The sequence below is a fragment of the Neoarius graeffei genome, chromosome 18 (genome assembly GCF_027579695.1).
Source record: "Neoarius graeffei isolate fNeoGra1 chromosome 18, fNeoGra1.pri, whole genome shotgun sequence".
In the NCBI taxonomy this organism is placed as follows: Eukaryota; Metazoa; Chordata; class Actinopteri; order Siluriformes; family Ariidae; genus Neoarius; species Neoarius graeffei.
In genome coordinates this window covers 65,556,520-65,570,718 of record NC_083586.1, presented here as the reverse complement: position 1 = coordinate 65,570,718, position 14,199 = coordinate 65,556,520, and the positions used below count along the sequence as shown (strand labels likewise).

The 14,199-nt window shown below is 42.0% G+C and overlaps 1 protein-coding gene across 3 annotated transcripts in view; it reads right to left on the bottom strand.

Moving 5' to 3' along the window:
* Window positions 1–1,496: 1,496 nt before the first annotated feature.
* The window catches only part of LOC132866478 (NACHT, LRR and PYD domains-containing protein 12-like), a 47,946-nt gene continuing 35,243 nt past the window's right edge, over window positions 1,497–14,199 (bottom strand). For all 3 annotated transcript variants that reach the window (XM_060899267.1, XM_060899268.1, XM_060899269.1), the window contains exons 9-13: window positions 9,841–10,014; window positions 9,495–9,656; window positions 9,239–9,415; window positions 7,809–7,855; window positions 1,497–2,407 (exon numbers count right to left, since the gene is read on the bottom strand). In XM_060899267.1, the coding sequence (XP_060755250.1) occupies window positions 1,860–2,407; window positions 7,809–7,855; window positions 9,239–9,415; window positions 9,495–9,656; window positions 9,841–10,014 (1,108 nt within the window). In that variant the 3' untranslated portion in view covers window positions 1,497–1,859. The remainder of the gene's footprint in view (window positions 2,408–7,808; window positions 7,856–9,238; window positions 9,416–9,494; window positions 9,657–9,840; window positions 10,015–14,199) is intronic.

Sequence of the window (14,199 nt, the reverse complement as noted above, 5' to 3'; positions counted from 1 at the left end):
TTTCTGTTTGTGGCATCATGGAATGGAAAACGCGCATCCTCAGGACCGAGTCTAGCATTGAAGTTGCTGAGGATGATGAGAAAGTTATGAGCAGGTGTGCCTTGAAAAGCTGCGCGCAGCACGTTGTCGAACTGCTCAGTCTCACTAGCTTCTGAGACGTTTGTGGGAGAGTAAGCAACTATCACTGTAGTAGCCGGGTTGCCCACAGACTGAGAGAGTAGAACCCGTGGGGACTATGAGTGAGTATCACATAATGCTTTCTTTGCCCTACTACTAAGAAGGAAGCCTACCCCTCCCACCACAGCTTGCACTTCATTTCTCCAAGCGGACGAAGTGACAAGAAAGTGGTCTTCAATACCGCAAAATTTGAGCTCAGCTTGGTGAACTAGTCGATGTTGCTGAATTCCTAGTATCTCAATGCCAAGCAAGTGTGCACAATATGAAGCTCCTTTGCTCTAGATTCTTCTTGGATTGTGCATGCATTGAAGGTAGCCATATAATACGTTTTCCTACAACGTAGTAGTACCTCAGTTTTAGTGCTGGGATCAGATGAGCCCCTTCCCAAGGGATTTGAGGGTCCATCGTCATATGGTCGTACTGGAGGCTGACCAGCACTAACATCGATGGCTGGAGTCTTGTCCACTCCCAGGACTGGAAGTATAGGATTTGTAGTTGTTGCACCTTCCATAGCGTGTAACTTTACAATGCGAAAAAAAGGGTAAGGTGATGGGGTCGCAACTCCACACACTACCACTATCCAACTGAGTGTTGGGATTTTTTTTATCAGGGTAGTCTCCCTTAGATCCGCCACGATTCTGTGACACTGGGGTGGTGCTAAGAGACACTGCAGAGATCCTCGGCCCATCTATACCGGTAGTTATGTTGTTTGTTTATTTATTGTCTTAATTCACTGTTTTTTTTTTTATTTATGTAGTGTATTTTTATTGTTTTACATTATTCATTTATGTATTTTTTATATTCACCGTATAATCACTCAGTTGATTGCTTTTATTTATTTTTTCTGTTATTCTGTTTTTCATTTAATTGTTTCTCATTTTTAGCCTTTGTAACAAATATGGTGTTTGATTATTGTTTTCATTGGGTGAGGTTTTTATATAAGCCCTTTCGGGTTTCATACCTCTCCTTCGCACATTTTAATCATAATTGTTTACATTATTTGAAATGATATGCTTGTTGCTTGTGCATAAATAAATAAATAAATCTTTACCCCTCAAACACTCGGCCTTTCCTGGATACTGATTTTGTACCAAATCATGATTACAGTCATCTGTTTCAAATCACATCATTATTTAATTGTTTTACCTTATTACTAGGCCTAAATTGCCCCATACCAACTTTTTTTTTTTTTTTTGGAATGTGTTGCAGGACTGAAACGCAGGAATGGATGTATATTAACAAATGAAATGAAGTTGACCAACAAAACATGAAATATCTCGCGTTCATTCTGTCTGCAATGAAATACAAATCAAAGTACATTTACAAATCACCGCTTTCTTTTTTATTTGCATTTTCCACACCATCACAACTTTTTCTGATTTGTATAAAACTCTTACAATTGTACAGTAAAAATCCATCCATCCATTCATTATCTGTAACTGCTTATCCTGTACAGGGTCACAGGCAAGCTGGAGCCTGTCCCAGCTGACTATGGGCGAGAGGTGGACTACACCCTGGACACGTCGCCAGGTCATCACAGCAATTGTAAAAAAATGTTTGGCCAAATCATTTTAATTTGTAAACAGCAATAATGGCAGACTTTCATTTTAAAAAAATCAGCTACACAGTACATTAAAAAAAAATTAACACTGTCGCTATACTTCACTCCTTTATTTTGCCCTTTAATCCAGCTGGCACAAAGTCACAGAGCCATTTTCCACGCCAAACGCCGGATACACTGGGTTCTTAAACACTGTGCAGATTGTGTGCATGTGTGCAAGTGTGTGCGCATCTGGCGAAACTCTGTAAAAGGACAGTCGTCCAGCAGGCCAGTCCAGATACACACCTATCCTGTCTGAGGCTGGCATGTTGATGTCAAGAGCCTCTGAACTGTGCTGGACAGTGTAGCGTTTGTTGGTACACGTGAGCACCCAGGAGACCTCGTTTAACCCAAGCTTCACCTGATTGTCCAACACTGGTATGTCTTCCGATTTCCTCCCAATACTAGAATACGTGATGCCAATGTCTGATGAGGAGCTTTCACAATAGACTTCCCAGTAACAGCGATGGTTCAGACTCTCGTTACACAGAACCTGTTCGTACATCTCAAATCTCTCAGGGTGATCTGGGTACTGCTGGGCTTGGGCCGTGTATGAGACCTTCCTGTTCACCTCAGACAGACACAGGTGTTTGTTGGCTGTGTTTGGGTCGAATGTGAGCTCACAGGCATCTGCAGAAATGGAAAACATTTATTTATTTTATAAAAGTATCATATTTGACCAGGTACAGCCCAGCATGAGCATTAGTCTAACTGTAATAAGTCTTTTTCATGACAAGAGATTTTTTTTTTTCTGGATCAGCAATAAATATAAATACAGTGCCTTGCAAAAGTATTCATACCCCTTGAACTTTTTCACATTTTTCCACCTTACAACCACGAACTTAAAAGTTTTTTATTGAGATTTTATGTGATAGACCAACACAGAGTAGCACAGAATTGTGAAGTGAAACAAAAATGATAAATGGTCTTCAACATTTTAAACAAATAAAAATCTGAAAAAATGTGATGTGCATTAGTATTCAGCCCCCTGCGTCAATACTTTGTAGAGCCACCTTTTGCTGCAATTACAGCTGCAAGTCTTTTGTGGTATGTCTCTACCAGCTTTGCACATCTAGACACTGACATTTTTGCCCATTCTTCTTTGCAAAATAGCTCAAGCTCAGCCAGATCAGATGGAGAGCGTCTGTGAACAGCAATTTTCAAGTCTTGCCACAGATGCTGAATGGGATTTAGGTCTGGACTTTGACTGGGCCATTCCAACACATGAACATTCTTTGATCTAAACCATTCCAATGTAGGCGGCACGGTGGTGTAGTGGTTAGCGCTGTTGCCTCACAGCAAGAAGGTCCTGGGTTCGAGCCCCGGGGCCGGCGAGGGCCTTTCTGTGTGGAGTTTGCATGTTCTCCCCGTGTCCGCGTGGGTTTCCTCCGGGTGCTCCGGTTTCCCCCACAGTCCAAAGACATGCAGGTTAGGTTAACTGGTGACTCTAAATTGACCGTAGGTGTGAATGGTTGTCTGTGTCTATGTGTCAGCCCTGTGATGACCTGGCGACTTGTCCAGGGTGTACCCCGCCTTTCGCCCGTAGTCAGCTGGGATAGGCTCCTGCGACCCTGTAGAAGGATAAAGCGGCTAGAGATAATGAGATGAGATTCCAATGTAGCTCTGGCTGTATGTTTAGGGTCATTGTCTTGCTGGAAGGTGAATCTCCTTCCCAGTCTCAAGTCTTTTCCAGCCTCCAACAGATTTTCTTCCAGGATTGCCTTGTATTTAGCTCCATCCATCTTCCCATCAACTCTGACCAGCTTCCCTGTCCCTGCTGAAGAAAAGCATCCCCATAGCATGATGCTGCCACCACGTTTCACAGTGGGGATGGTGTGTGCAGGGTGATGAGCAGTGTTAGTTTTCCGCCACACATAGCGCTTTGCATTTAGGCCAGAAAGTTCAACTTTGGTCTCATCTGACCAAAGCACCTTCTTCCACATGTTTGCTGTGTCCCCTACATGGCTTCTTATGCCTGTCTTTCAACAATGGCTTTCTTCTTGCCACTCTTCCAAAAAGGCCAGATTTGTGGAGTGTATGACTTCTAGTTGTCCTGTGCACAGATTCTCCCACCTGAGCTGTGGATTTCTGCAGCTCCTCCAGAGTGATCATGGGCCTCTTGGCTGCTTCTCTGACCAGTGCTCTCCTTGCTCGCTCTGTCAGTTTAGGTGGACGGCCATGTCTTGGTAGGTTTGCAGTTGTGCCATATTTTTCCATTTTTGAATGATGGCTTGAACAGTGCTTCTTGAGATGTTCAGAGCTTGGGATATTTTTTTATAACCTAACCCTGCTTTAAACTTCTCCAGAACTTTATCCCTGACCTGTCTGGTGGCTCTAATGATCACACATTATCGTTTCGATAGTAACAGCTCATTCTCAGGTACATGTACTCTATGGCACATGTACTGTATGGAAGACGCTCCACATAAACAGAATAAAAAAAGTATGTAATTGTTGGTATGGTGAAGGCTTCTGGAAGGAGACATTTATTTCATATTTATGGAAGGAGTCTCCAGTGTCAGGGCTTTGTAAAAGTCAGAGGTAAAGCTGGAACTTTTAAGTTTTCCAACATCTTCAGGACAGAGGAGCTCACTCTTTATGGTCAGATGAGAAGCTGCTTTTTTGTCTTCACAAATTCAGAAGAAAGAAAAGATCAAGTTTAGGGTGGTATAACAATAATGCTGCTCCTCCACACCACCATATTATTCACTATTTTACTGTCAGACAAGGTTTTATTCCTTACAGTAAGATTTTCCCCAGTATTTTTAATTGCAAAATCCTCAATGCATATTTTAATTTTTGTTGTTTTTTACTTAGATGAAAAAATACTTTATAATGCATGTGGCAGCACTGGCATGGTTGAGCATCAGCTCCTGATGGAGAGGATTTGGCAGGTAACACATGATGAATCTCACCTGTGTGTGATCACAGCGAGTTATTACATGCGTGCTAGAGATAGAATGCTGTGAACCAGATCGAGAGAGTGGGACAGAGATGACAAAAATCACACAACACACACCAGCGCATGGGCTTGGAAAGTGTTAATATACTTAAAGGTGGAGTACGAGATTTTTTTCAGGAATATTTTTTACCATATTGCTTGAAAAGCTCCTCACACCCATGTTGCAAACAGTACAATAGAAGGTTTGACCCAAAAACGAAATATTTTAATCCAGTCTACAGTGTAAAATAAAGGAAAAACGCCATCCAATCATATCGAGGTACCACCTCAAAATGATTGGATAGTGACACGTCAATCAGACTGAAGCCCGCGAACAGCCCGGCCCTTCTCTCTGTGTGTGTGTGTGTGTATTAGAGCCCTGCACTCCCACGGGAGTCCTGCGGAACTTGCGGGACCTGCCGCAAAGCACTGCGGTGCGGGACAAATTTTGAAAGCTCATTGCGGGCGCGGGCGGGACCGGAAGTGCACATACGCGTGCGCGGGCGGGAGCAGGAGTGCACATATGCGGTGCGGGTGGGAGCGGTGATAAGCTGCAGTCCCGCCAACTAAAAACGTGCTTGAAATAAAATTTATAAATTATTAATTTATATCTATCATATATAATTTATGCTGCATATTTTATTTGGTATTAATAAAAACATTTTAAGATGCCTAAATTTGTAGAGAAAGTCAGGTTGCCAGATTGCGTGAGAAATGGCATCTTAAACTTGCCATTGATCACCCTAAGGGGAAATTCTTTGATCACTCTAACGACTCGCAGTTCACACCCAGCTAGCAAGAAAATCATGAGTGAATTGATTTACTTGTTGCGTTAGTCTACAACTTTAATCAGAGAGACAGGTTACACAGTGACGGTAGGCTTGACTCAATGCTATCCCAGAAATCCTTCCTGTAATATGCAAATTTGGCTGTCCAATCAGAGGCAGCCAAATTTGCATATTACAGGAAGGATTTCTGGGATAGCATTGAGTCAAGCCTACCGTCACTGTGTAACCTGTCTCTCTGATTAAAGTTATTAGACTAACGCAAGCAGTAAATCAATTCACTTCTTTTACTAGCTCTGCTTTGCAAAAAACAAAACAAAACATTGGTACAAAGCAAGCCCATTCACTTTTTTATGCTGATCAAAGAATTACAATGGTTTCTCATGTGATAATTTGCGATTAAATATTTTAATTGTTAGACAGCACTAATTATTATTATTAGAGATATTACATGCTGAATTCAGAAACAAGGTAAACAATAACAAACGTGAGCTGTAGATATTTATGCTCAAATCCACTCAAAGTAGGGGGCGGGGCACCATCACGCTGTGTCAAGACAAGAACTTTCCTGAGAAATAAGGCGAACGTCTGCATCATGCGGGATTTGCGGGCGGGAGCGGGACAAAATATGGCAGGCGCGGGCGGGACTGAAAATCATAATTCTTTGCGGGCGTTGGCGGGAGTGGGACTGCACAATGCGGGCGCGGGCGGGACTGAAAAATCCGACCTGCGCAGACCTCTAGTGTGTATGTGTGAGAGAGCGAGCAGCCCCTCCCCCACCCGCGCGCTGAGCAGGGAGAGACAGAAATGCACAGAAAAAGGTCCCTCCAAACTTAACGAGACGCGGGGGGTGGGAGCATGGCGAGGGCGGGCTTGTTTCTTTTCAAAATATGGCTTGCGGGAACCGTTATTCCAAAATCTCGTACTGCACCTTTAAGTGAGGTGAAAAACCTCAAAATATTGGGACGGTTTTTTATTTTGCTTTTTCTGTTGAGTGTCCAAAGTTTGCCTGAAGCTCTGTCAAAGTCTACCTGTCTCCCCCGAGTCCTCCTTCCTACTTACCTTCAATGCAGTATAACGCACTAAAGTGATGTTTGAGGAAGTTATGCTATTGTCGGTTTGATTTCTCTGTTTGTTTGTCTGTTAGCAAGACAACTCAAAGTAGTGAACAGCTTTTGATGAAAAAGTGAGCCATGGGCCAAGGAACAATTGATTAGATTTTGGTGCAAATCCAGATATGTATGTGGATCCAGGAATTTTTTAAAGCTAGACGGCCTTTCGATTTCATAAAACCGGTGAAATTTAGTTGCGTCTGAAATGTGGTGATTGTGATATCTGTTTATTTCTGTAATATCTCACAAAATATCAGGCCATTCTGTGGCTGGGAAGTTATTTAATTTGAGGGGATTAAAGCAAATAATGTGCATGAAATCGCTCGCTTGGCGCAGTCAAGCAGACAGAGGAAGTCCGTGTGCGCATGCGCAGGTTTACCTTCTTCTTCTTCTTTTGGGTTTTACGGCAGCTGGCATCCACAGTGTTGCATTACTGCCATCTACAGGTTTCCCTTTGAGCGTGCACTGACAGTTCCATCATTCTGTCGCTAAACGAACAGCTGATCATACCGAGGTGCTCGCTGAGCGCCCATATTTATTAGTTTGGTCCTGCGTTTCCTTTCCTTCGTATAGAACATAACGTCTTTTCTTCTCGCTTTCTTTCCGTCACTGTAGTCGCTCTTTCACGTTTCATTCGCACACTCACGTCCTCCATTTTTCTCTCCTGTTTCAAATTTGTATCCCACAATGCCTTGCGTGAACGGGGAAAGCCCACCACGTGATGCTACGTCATGCATCTTGAATTGGGACATCGTGACGCAGGAAAAAAAACAGTGGAGAATTTAGGGACACGTGGCCCAAAATTCATTAATTGCTCCATTTAAACAAAAAAACCTAATACATTTGGAAGTCTGTGATTCGAATTCAGTAGCTTTTGGTTACTAACCAAAAATAATTGGGTGTTGGGGAAAAGTCTTTTTATGACCTACACTTGAAAAATCTGAAAGGCAGTCTAGCTTTAATGGATTCTTTCCCATTGTGCATTAGGGTTAAGGCGGAGGTTTGCGCTCTCCAAGTGCTTCTAGTTTTTGTTTGGAAACACTCTCCAATGATTAAAATGAGGCACTTGAATTTTTGACCAGATTCAGATGTCACTAATGCTATAAAAGGTGAAGGTAAGCCAGAGAGGGACCAAAAGAGAGAATGAGAGAGGAAAAGAAGCAAACATAAAAAAAAAAGGCACAGGAACTTACACTTTTTGATCCCTGCTTTGATATACTGCTCACTTTTTGGTTCCATGCTGTAGAAAGAGAAGAATTTTAGAGTTACAATCCAATCAAAGAAGCACATTATTAAATGTACAATTATTTGAAATACACTTCTAACAGTGTATTATATTTACACCGTATGGCCAAAAGAATGTGGACACAACCATCACACCCATATGTGGCTCTTCCCCAAACTGTTCCTCCAAAGTTGGAAGCACACAATTATATAGAAAGACCAGGGATGTGATTTGGGGCTGGTGAAATTATCTGAAAATTTTAGGCGGGGGTCTGGGGGCCACAGGCCCCCAGCTGGTCCAGGGCAGCGCCCTGGTGGGGGGACAAGGGGGGAAGCCCCCCAAAGCTCCTGGGTTTTGGGGTTTTCTGACTTAAAAATTGTACTAAAATGGCAAGCAAAACACACAAGAAAAAACTTGTCATGATTAACAAATTCAAGCCAATTTAATGGTCAACATGCAACTCTGACACACACACTCACTCTCACACACACTCACTCACTCACCCCCCCCAAGAACCAGCGCGTTGCAGGGCCCGCTAGCCCCGCGCCTTGGGACGTAATTCGCCCCGAGGCGAGCCGCGGCGCTCCGCTTAGGTTTCGTTTCTATCCCGGGCTCCAGCCCGACTTTGGACGCTCGTAGCTCGGGCAGGGGAGGTCACAGTATCCCCAAACTTGACAGCCAGAGACCTCTGCCCTCTCCCCAAAGAACGAAATCGCTGAACAAATGTCTCACAGTCTTATGTCCAACGTCTGTAGCAACCTCTTTCCCCAACCATTCCCAGCGGAACTTGTTTTTCACTATTCTGTCGATTTCTTTAACTCGATTTGCATCTTTACGCTCGATCACGGAGGCTGCCATCTTTCAACTCTTTGTTTGAAGCGAGCTTACGTACAGCTAACAAGCGCGTTCATTGGTTGTTACAGAGTGATGGGCCAATCACGTACCTCGTTTCATCTCAATGACGTAATTGCGTAAATGACGTAATTACGTCAATGAGATGAAACGAGGTACGTGATTGGCCCATCGCTCTGTAACAACCAATGAACGCGCTCGCTTCAAACAAAGAGTTGAAAGATGGCAGCTTCCGTGATCGAGGCATAAAGATGCAAATCCGAGGCTGCTATCTTTCAAACAAAGTTGGAACGAATAGGATACGAATGTGGATTTGAGGGAAAAATCGGAAACATTTTTTTTTTCAAGTTTTGAGGTGAAAAAAGCGGAATTCCGCGAATTCGCGGAAAAATCACATCCCTGAAAGACTTTACACTTTGGATTACAATTTCCCTTCAATGGAACGAAGAGACGAAAACTTGTTCCAGCATGACAAAGCGAGCTCCATGAAGACATGGTTGGAATGGGAGAGCTAGAGTGTACTCGAGAACTTCAAGAAAATCTTACACGAGTGTCTCCAGTTTGCAGCTTGAGTTTTTCAGTAGATCAGAGAGCAGCCTTTCTCCTTCATCTCCTGGATTATTGTAGCTCAGATCCAGATCGCTCAGGACTGATAACGAGTTTGAACTCAGAGCAGATGCCAGGAAAGAAAATCCTTCTTGTGTCACTATGCAACCAGACAACCTAAAACAAACAAAGGAAGAAATGAAAGCGACATCCTGACGAACACAGTTTCGCTTTAGAGTGTCATTTGGAAACCAACCTCAGTATCTGCAGTTTGCACTGTTCATTGCTGAGTCCTTCAGAAAGGAGTTTCACTCCTGAATCCTGCAGGTCATTGTTACTCAGGTCCAACTCTCGTAAAGTGTTGAGAACGGAGGACAGGAATGAGCAGCTCTTCTCTGTGAGGTTACACCAGCTCAACCTGGATTTAGAACACAGCCGAAAACAAACATTTCAGAATTTACATTCGCGTACAAAACTCTGAAAGCAGCTCACAAAACGATCAAGAGATTAACATTAACAGTTTGTGTGCCAAGTGGATGGCTTTTCCTATAATAATGGAATTCCAGTAAATAAATGATTTTTGTAGTTAAATCAATACTTGCCTCAGAATTTGCAGTTTAGAGAATGAATTTTCGCATCCAGCAAAGAGCTGCTCCAGTCCTGTGTCCTGCAGGTCGTTGTTGCTCAGGTCCAGTTCACTCAGAGAAGATGAAACTGATGCGAGGGCTGAAGCGAGTTCAGCACAGCTGCTCTGGGAGAAATGGCAACTCGCTAACCTGAGGACAGAGATTAAAGGTAGCATAAATGTACAGTCAAAACCAAAACTACCCATCAATCTATCAGTTATCAGACAGTAATTTGATTCTAAGTCATATTCTTAAAACACATATCCCATATAAGAGTGTCCTAATTAAACCTCTATCATGTACTAGTATGTGTTACAGCCTAAATAAAATAGTAGCGCATCTCAAAATATTGGAATATTGTGGAAAAGTTATTTTTTTGTAAATTAATTAAAAAAGGTAAACTTTCATATATTCTATATTTGTTACATGTAAAGTGAATTATTGTATCCACATTCACTAGATACGAGCGATCGCACGCTCTGATTGGCTACTCTACTACTAGGCTATCAACTCATATACCATGAGTAGAGAAAAACAAAATGACAGCGCGTGTTGCTGAACCAACCAAGGACGGTATTTAAAAAAAAAACAAAAAAAAAACACCCACCTCTACTCGAAAACAAAACCCCAAAGCTGATCAAATATTTAAAATAAACAGAAATGGCTAAAAGAATATACTTTTTTGTCCCCCCCCATAACACCTGTTCTACACTCCAGCCCAGTCGGTGGCGGTAATGCACCTTTACATTGCCAAACTGCCAAAAACCCTAAAGATGATCACCCAAAAAATAAAATAAAAAATTATGGAATCAAAGTATTTTATGGTAAGAACATACCTTTTTTTTCCCCCAATAATTATTATTGCATTTTTCACAAATTGCTCCTATCATTTTGCTGGTTTGTTTCCTTTCTAAGTTTAAATAATTTTGTTGATGTTTTGTATAAAGTTTTTATTTCTAAATTTTTTATTTACTGAAAAAGAATAACCTGGATGTCTCAGTACTCAACAACTACAGGCCCATATCCAATTTGCCATTCATTGGTAAAATAATTGAAAAAATTGTTTTTAATCAATTAACTGCCTTCCTGACATCAAATGGATGTTTTGATAAGTTTCAGTCAGGTTTTTGTGCCAATCATAGCACTGAAACAGCTCTTACTAAAGTCATGAATGACCTACGTCTTAATTCTGATGCTAGTAAAACATCAGTCTTGGTGCTTTTAGACTTAAGTGCTGCATTTGACACGGTAGATCATTCCATACTGTTACATCGACTGGAGCATTGGGTTGGATTTACTGGTATAGTAATCAACTGGTTAAAATCTTACCTACAACAAAGATTTTTTTATGTGGCCATTGGAGGCCACAGTTCATCACCCGTGTCCTTGAACTGTGGGGTTCCCCAGGGCTCAATCCTGGGACCATTACTATTCAACCTTTATATGCTCCCACTTGGACAAATTATTAAGAATAACTCAATAAACTTCCATAGCTATGCAGATGACACTCAGCTTTACTTAGCTATGTCACCTAATGACTATGCTCCTCTTGAGTCTCTTCATAGATGCATTGACCAAATTAACAAATGGATGTCTCACAATTTTCTTCAGCAGAACGCAGATAAAACTGAAGTAATTATATTTGGCAAAAAGGAGGAAAGGCTTAGGATTGCCACTGTTCTTGAAACTAATGCCGCTTTTCCACTACAAACGCGGCTGAGTCGGGCTGAGCCGTGCCGTGCTGAGTCGAGCTGAGCGGGGCTGTTGGAGTTGCATTTCGACTACAACTGCGCTGAACCGTGCTGGCTGGAAGTGGGTGGACACATTGGGTGAAGTTAGCGAAAGTGGGTGGACGTCACGTGATGTCGTTAAGCAGCGCAAACAGTGACATCAGTGAGCTTTTAAGCGGTAGTCTCACGACCCGGATAGTAAACAATAAACATGGAGGACATGGAGTCGTTAGTGTTGCTGGTCTTGGTGCTGTGGCTTGTTGTCACCGACAACGCCAACAGATACTGGCAAGAGCGTATAGATGAGGCGAGGTGCATAAGGCTTCATAATTCTCGTAATTCTCCTTCTTCCGGGTTTACGGTGTTTACAGATCCCAGCGTGCTCGCGGGGCGTGTGTGGGCATGTGAGGACACTCCTCCTCACCAATCAGTGCACAGGGGAGTGTCTGCTCACGCCCCTAGCCTCACTCGGCTCGCTTTGGCTCGCTTCAGCCCTACTCCAAAACGGTGCGAGTTTTAGGGGCTAAGCAGGACTGAAGCGAGCTGAGTCGTGCTGTTTTTTGGTAGTCGAAACGCGAGCCGTGTCGGGCTGAAGTGAGCTGAAGCGAGCTGAAGTGAGCTGAAAAAGGGTAGTGGAAAAGGGCCATAAGGGGCTTAAAGCAAAGGATACTGTCAAAAACCTTGGTGTCCTTATTGACAGTGAACTTAACTTCAACAGTCATATGAAAGTGGTAAAAAAGTCTGCATTCTATCACCTAAAAAAACATTTCTAAACTCAGGGGTCTCATGTCAAAGCATGATCTAGAAAAACTTATTCATGCTTTCATCTCCAGTAGGGTTGATTACTGCAATAGCCTTTTCACAGGTCTTCCAAAAAAGACCATCAAAGAGCTTCAACTAATCCAAAATGCAGCAGCAAGGGTTCTTACAAGAACAGAAAGGGTCGTCCATATCACTCCAATCCTAAGGTCTCTGCACTGGCTCCCAGTGAGCTATAGAATTGACTTTAAAGCATTACTTCTTCTATTTAAAACATTAAATGGGATGGGACCCAGCTACCTACTGGATATGTTTCAATTATATGCACCAACTAGGTCTCTAAGATCACAGGAGAAAACCTTGCTAGTAATACCAGCTGTCAAAACGAAGTGTGGTGAAGCAGCCTTTAGTTGCTATGCTGCTAAGCTTTGGAAGCAACTTCCAGATGAGATCAAAAATGCTCCTACTGTTGTTAGTTTTAAATCCAGGCTCAAGACGAAGCTGTTTTCAGATGCTTTCACTTGATTAATTTTTACCTAAAGTGTAATTAATTTCCTTTAACATAATTTCTTTTAATTTTGATTTTAATGATTTTACTTTAATTCTTTATTTTAATTTCTTTTTAATTTTGATTTTAATGATTTCACTTTTACTTTAATTCTTTGTTACTGTTCTTATGCTTTTATTTTTTGTGAAGCACATTGAATTGCCTGTGTGTATGAAATGCGCTATACAAATAAACTTGCCTAGCCTATCAAATTTGCAAAAAAATAAAAATGCTCAGTTTCTCAAAACCCAGTGAATGTGGAGAGAATAAAACAGCAGCGGTCTCAAAAGTAGCCGGTCACCGGAGGCAAATCACCGTCTGTTGCTTGTTATGCCGCCGGCTATTGTCAGTCGAGTCACAAAATTTAATATTAAATATTTCTGACGGCAAAAAAAAGTTGTGAACGTAAATTACATCCACTATGTCATGTACAGTGGTGCTTGAAAGTTTGTGAACCCTTTAGAATTTTCTATATTTCTGCATAAATATGACCTAAAACATCATCAGATTTTCACACAAGTCCTAAAAGTAGATAAAGAGAACCCAGTTAAACAAATGAGACAAAAATATTATACTTGGTCATTTATTTATTGAGGAAAATGATCCAATATTACATATCTGTGAGTGGCAAAAGTATATGAACCTCTAGGATTAGATGTTAATTTGAAGGTGAAATTAGAGTCAGGTGTTTTCAATCAATGGGACGACAATCAGGTGTGAGTGGGCACCCTGTTTTATTTAAAGAACAGGGATCTATCAAAGTCTGATCTTCACAACACATGTTTGTGGAAGTGTATCATAGCATGAACAAAGGAGATTTCTGAGCACCTCAGAAAAAGCGTTGTTGACGCTCATCAGGCTGGAAAAGGTTACAAAACCATCTCTAAAGAGTTTGGACTCCACCAATCCACAGTCAGACAGATTGTGTACAAATGGAGGAAATTCAAGACCATTGTTACCCTCCCCAGGAGTGGTCGACCAACAAAGATCACTCCAAGAGCAAGGCGTGTAATAGTCGGCGAGGTCACAAAGGACCCCAGGGTAACTTCTAAACAACTGAAGGCCTCTCTCACATTGGCTAATGTTAATGTTCATGAGTCCACCATCAGGAGAACACTGAACAACAATGGTGTGCATGGCAGGGTTGCAAGGAGAAAGTCACTGCTCTCCAAAAACAGCATTTATGCTCGTCTGCAGTTTGCTAAAGATCACATGGACAAGCCAGAAGGCTATTGGAAAAAATGTTTTGTGGACGGATGAGACCAAAATAGAACTTTTTGGTTTAAATGAGAAGTGTTA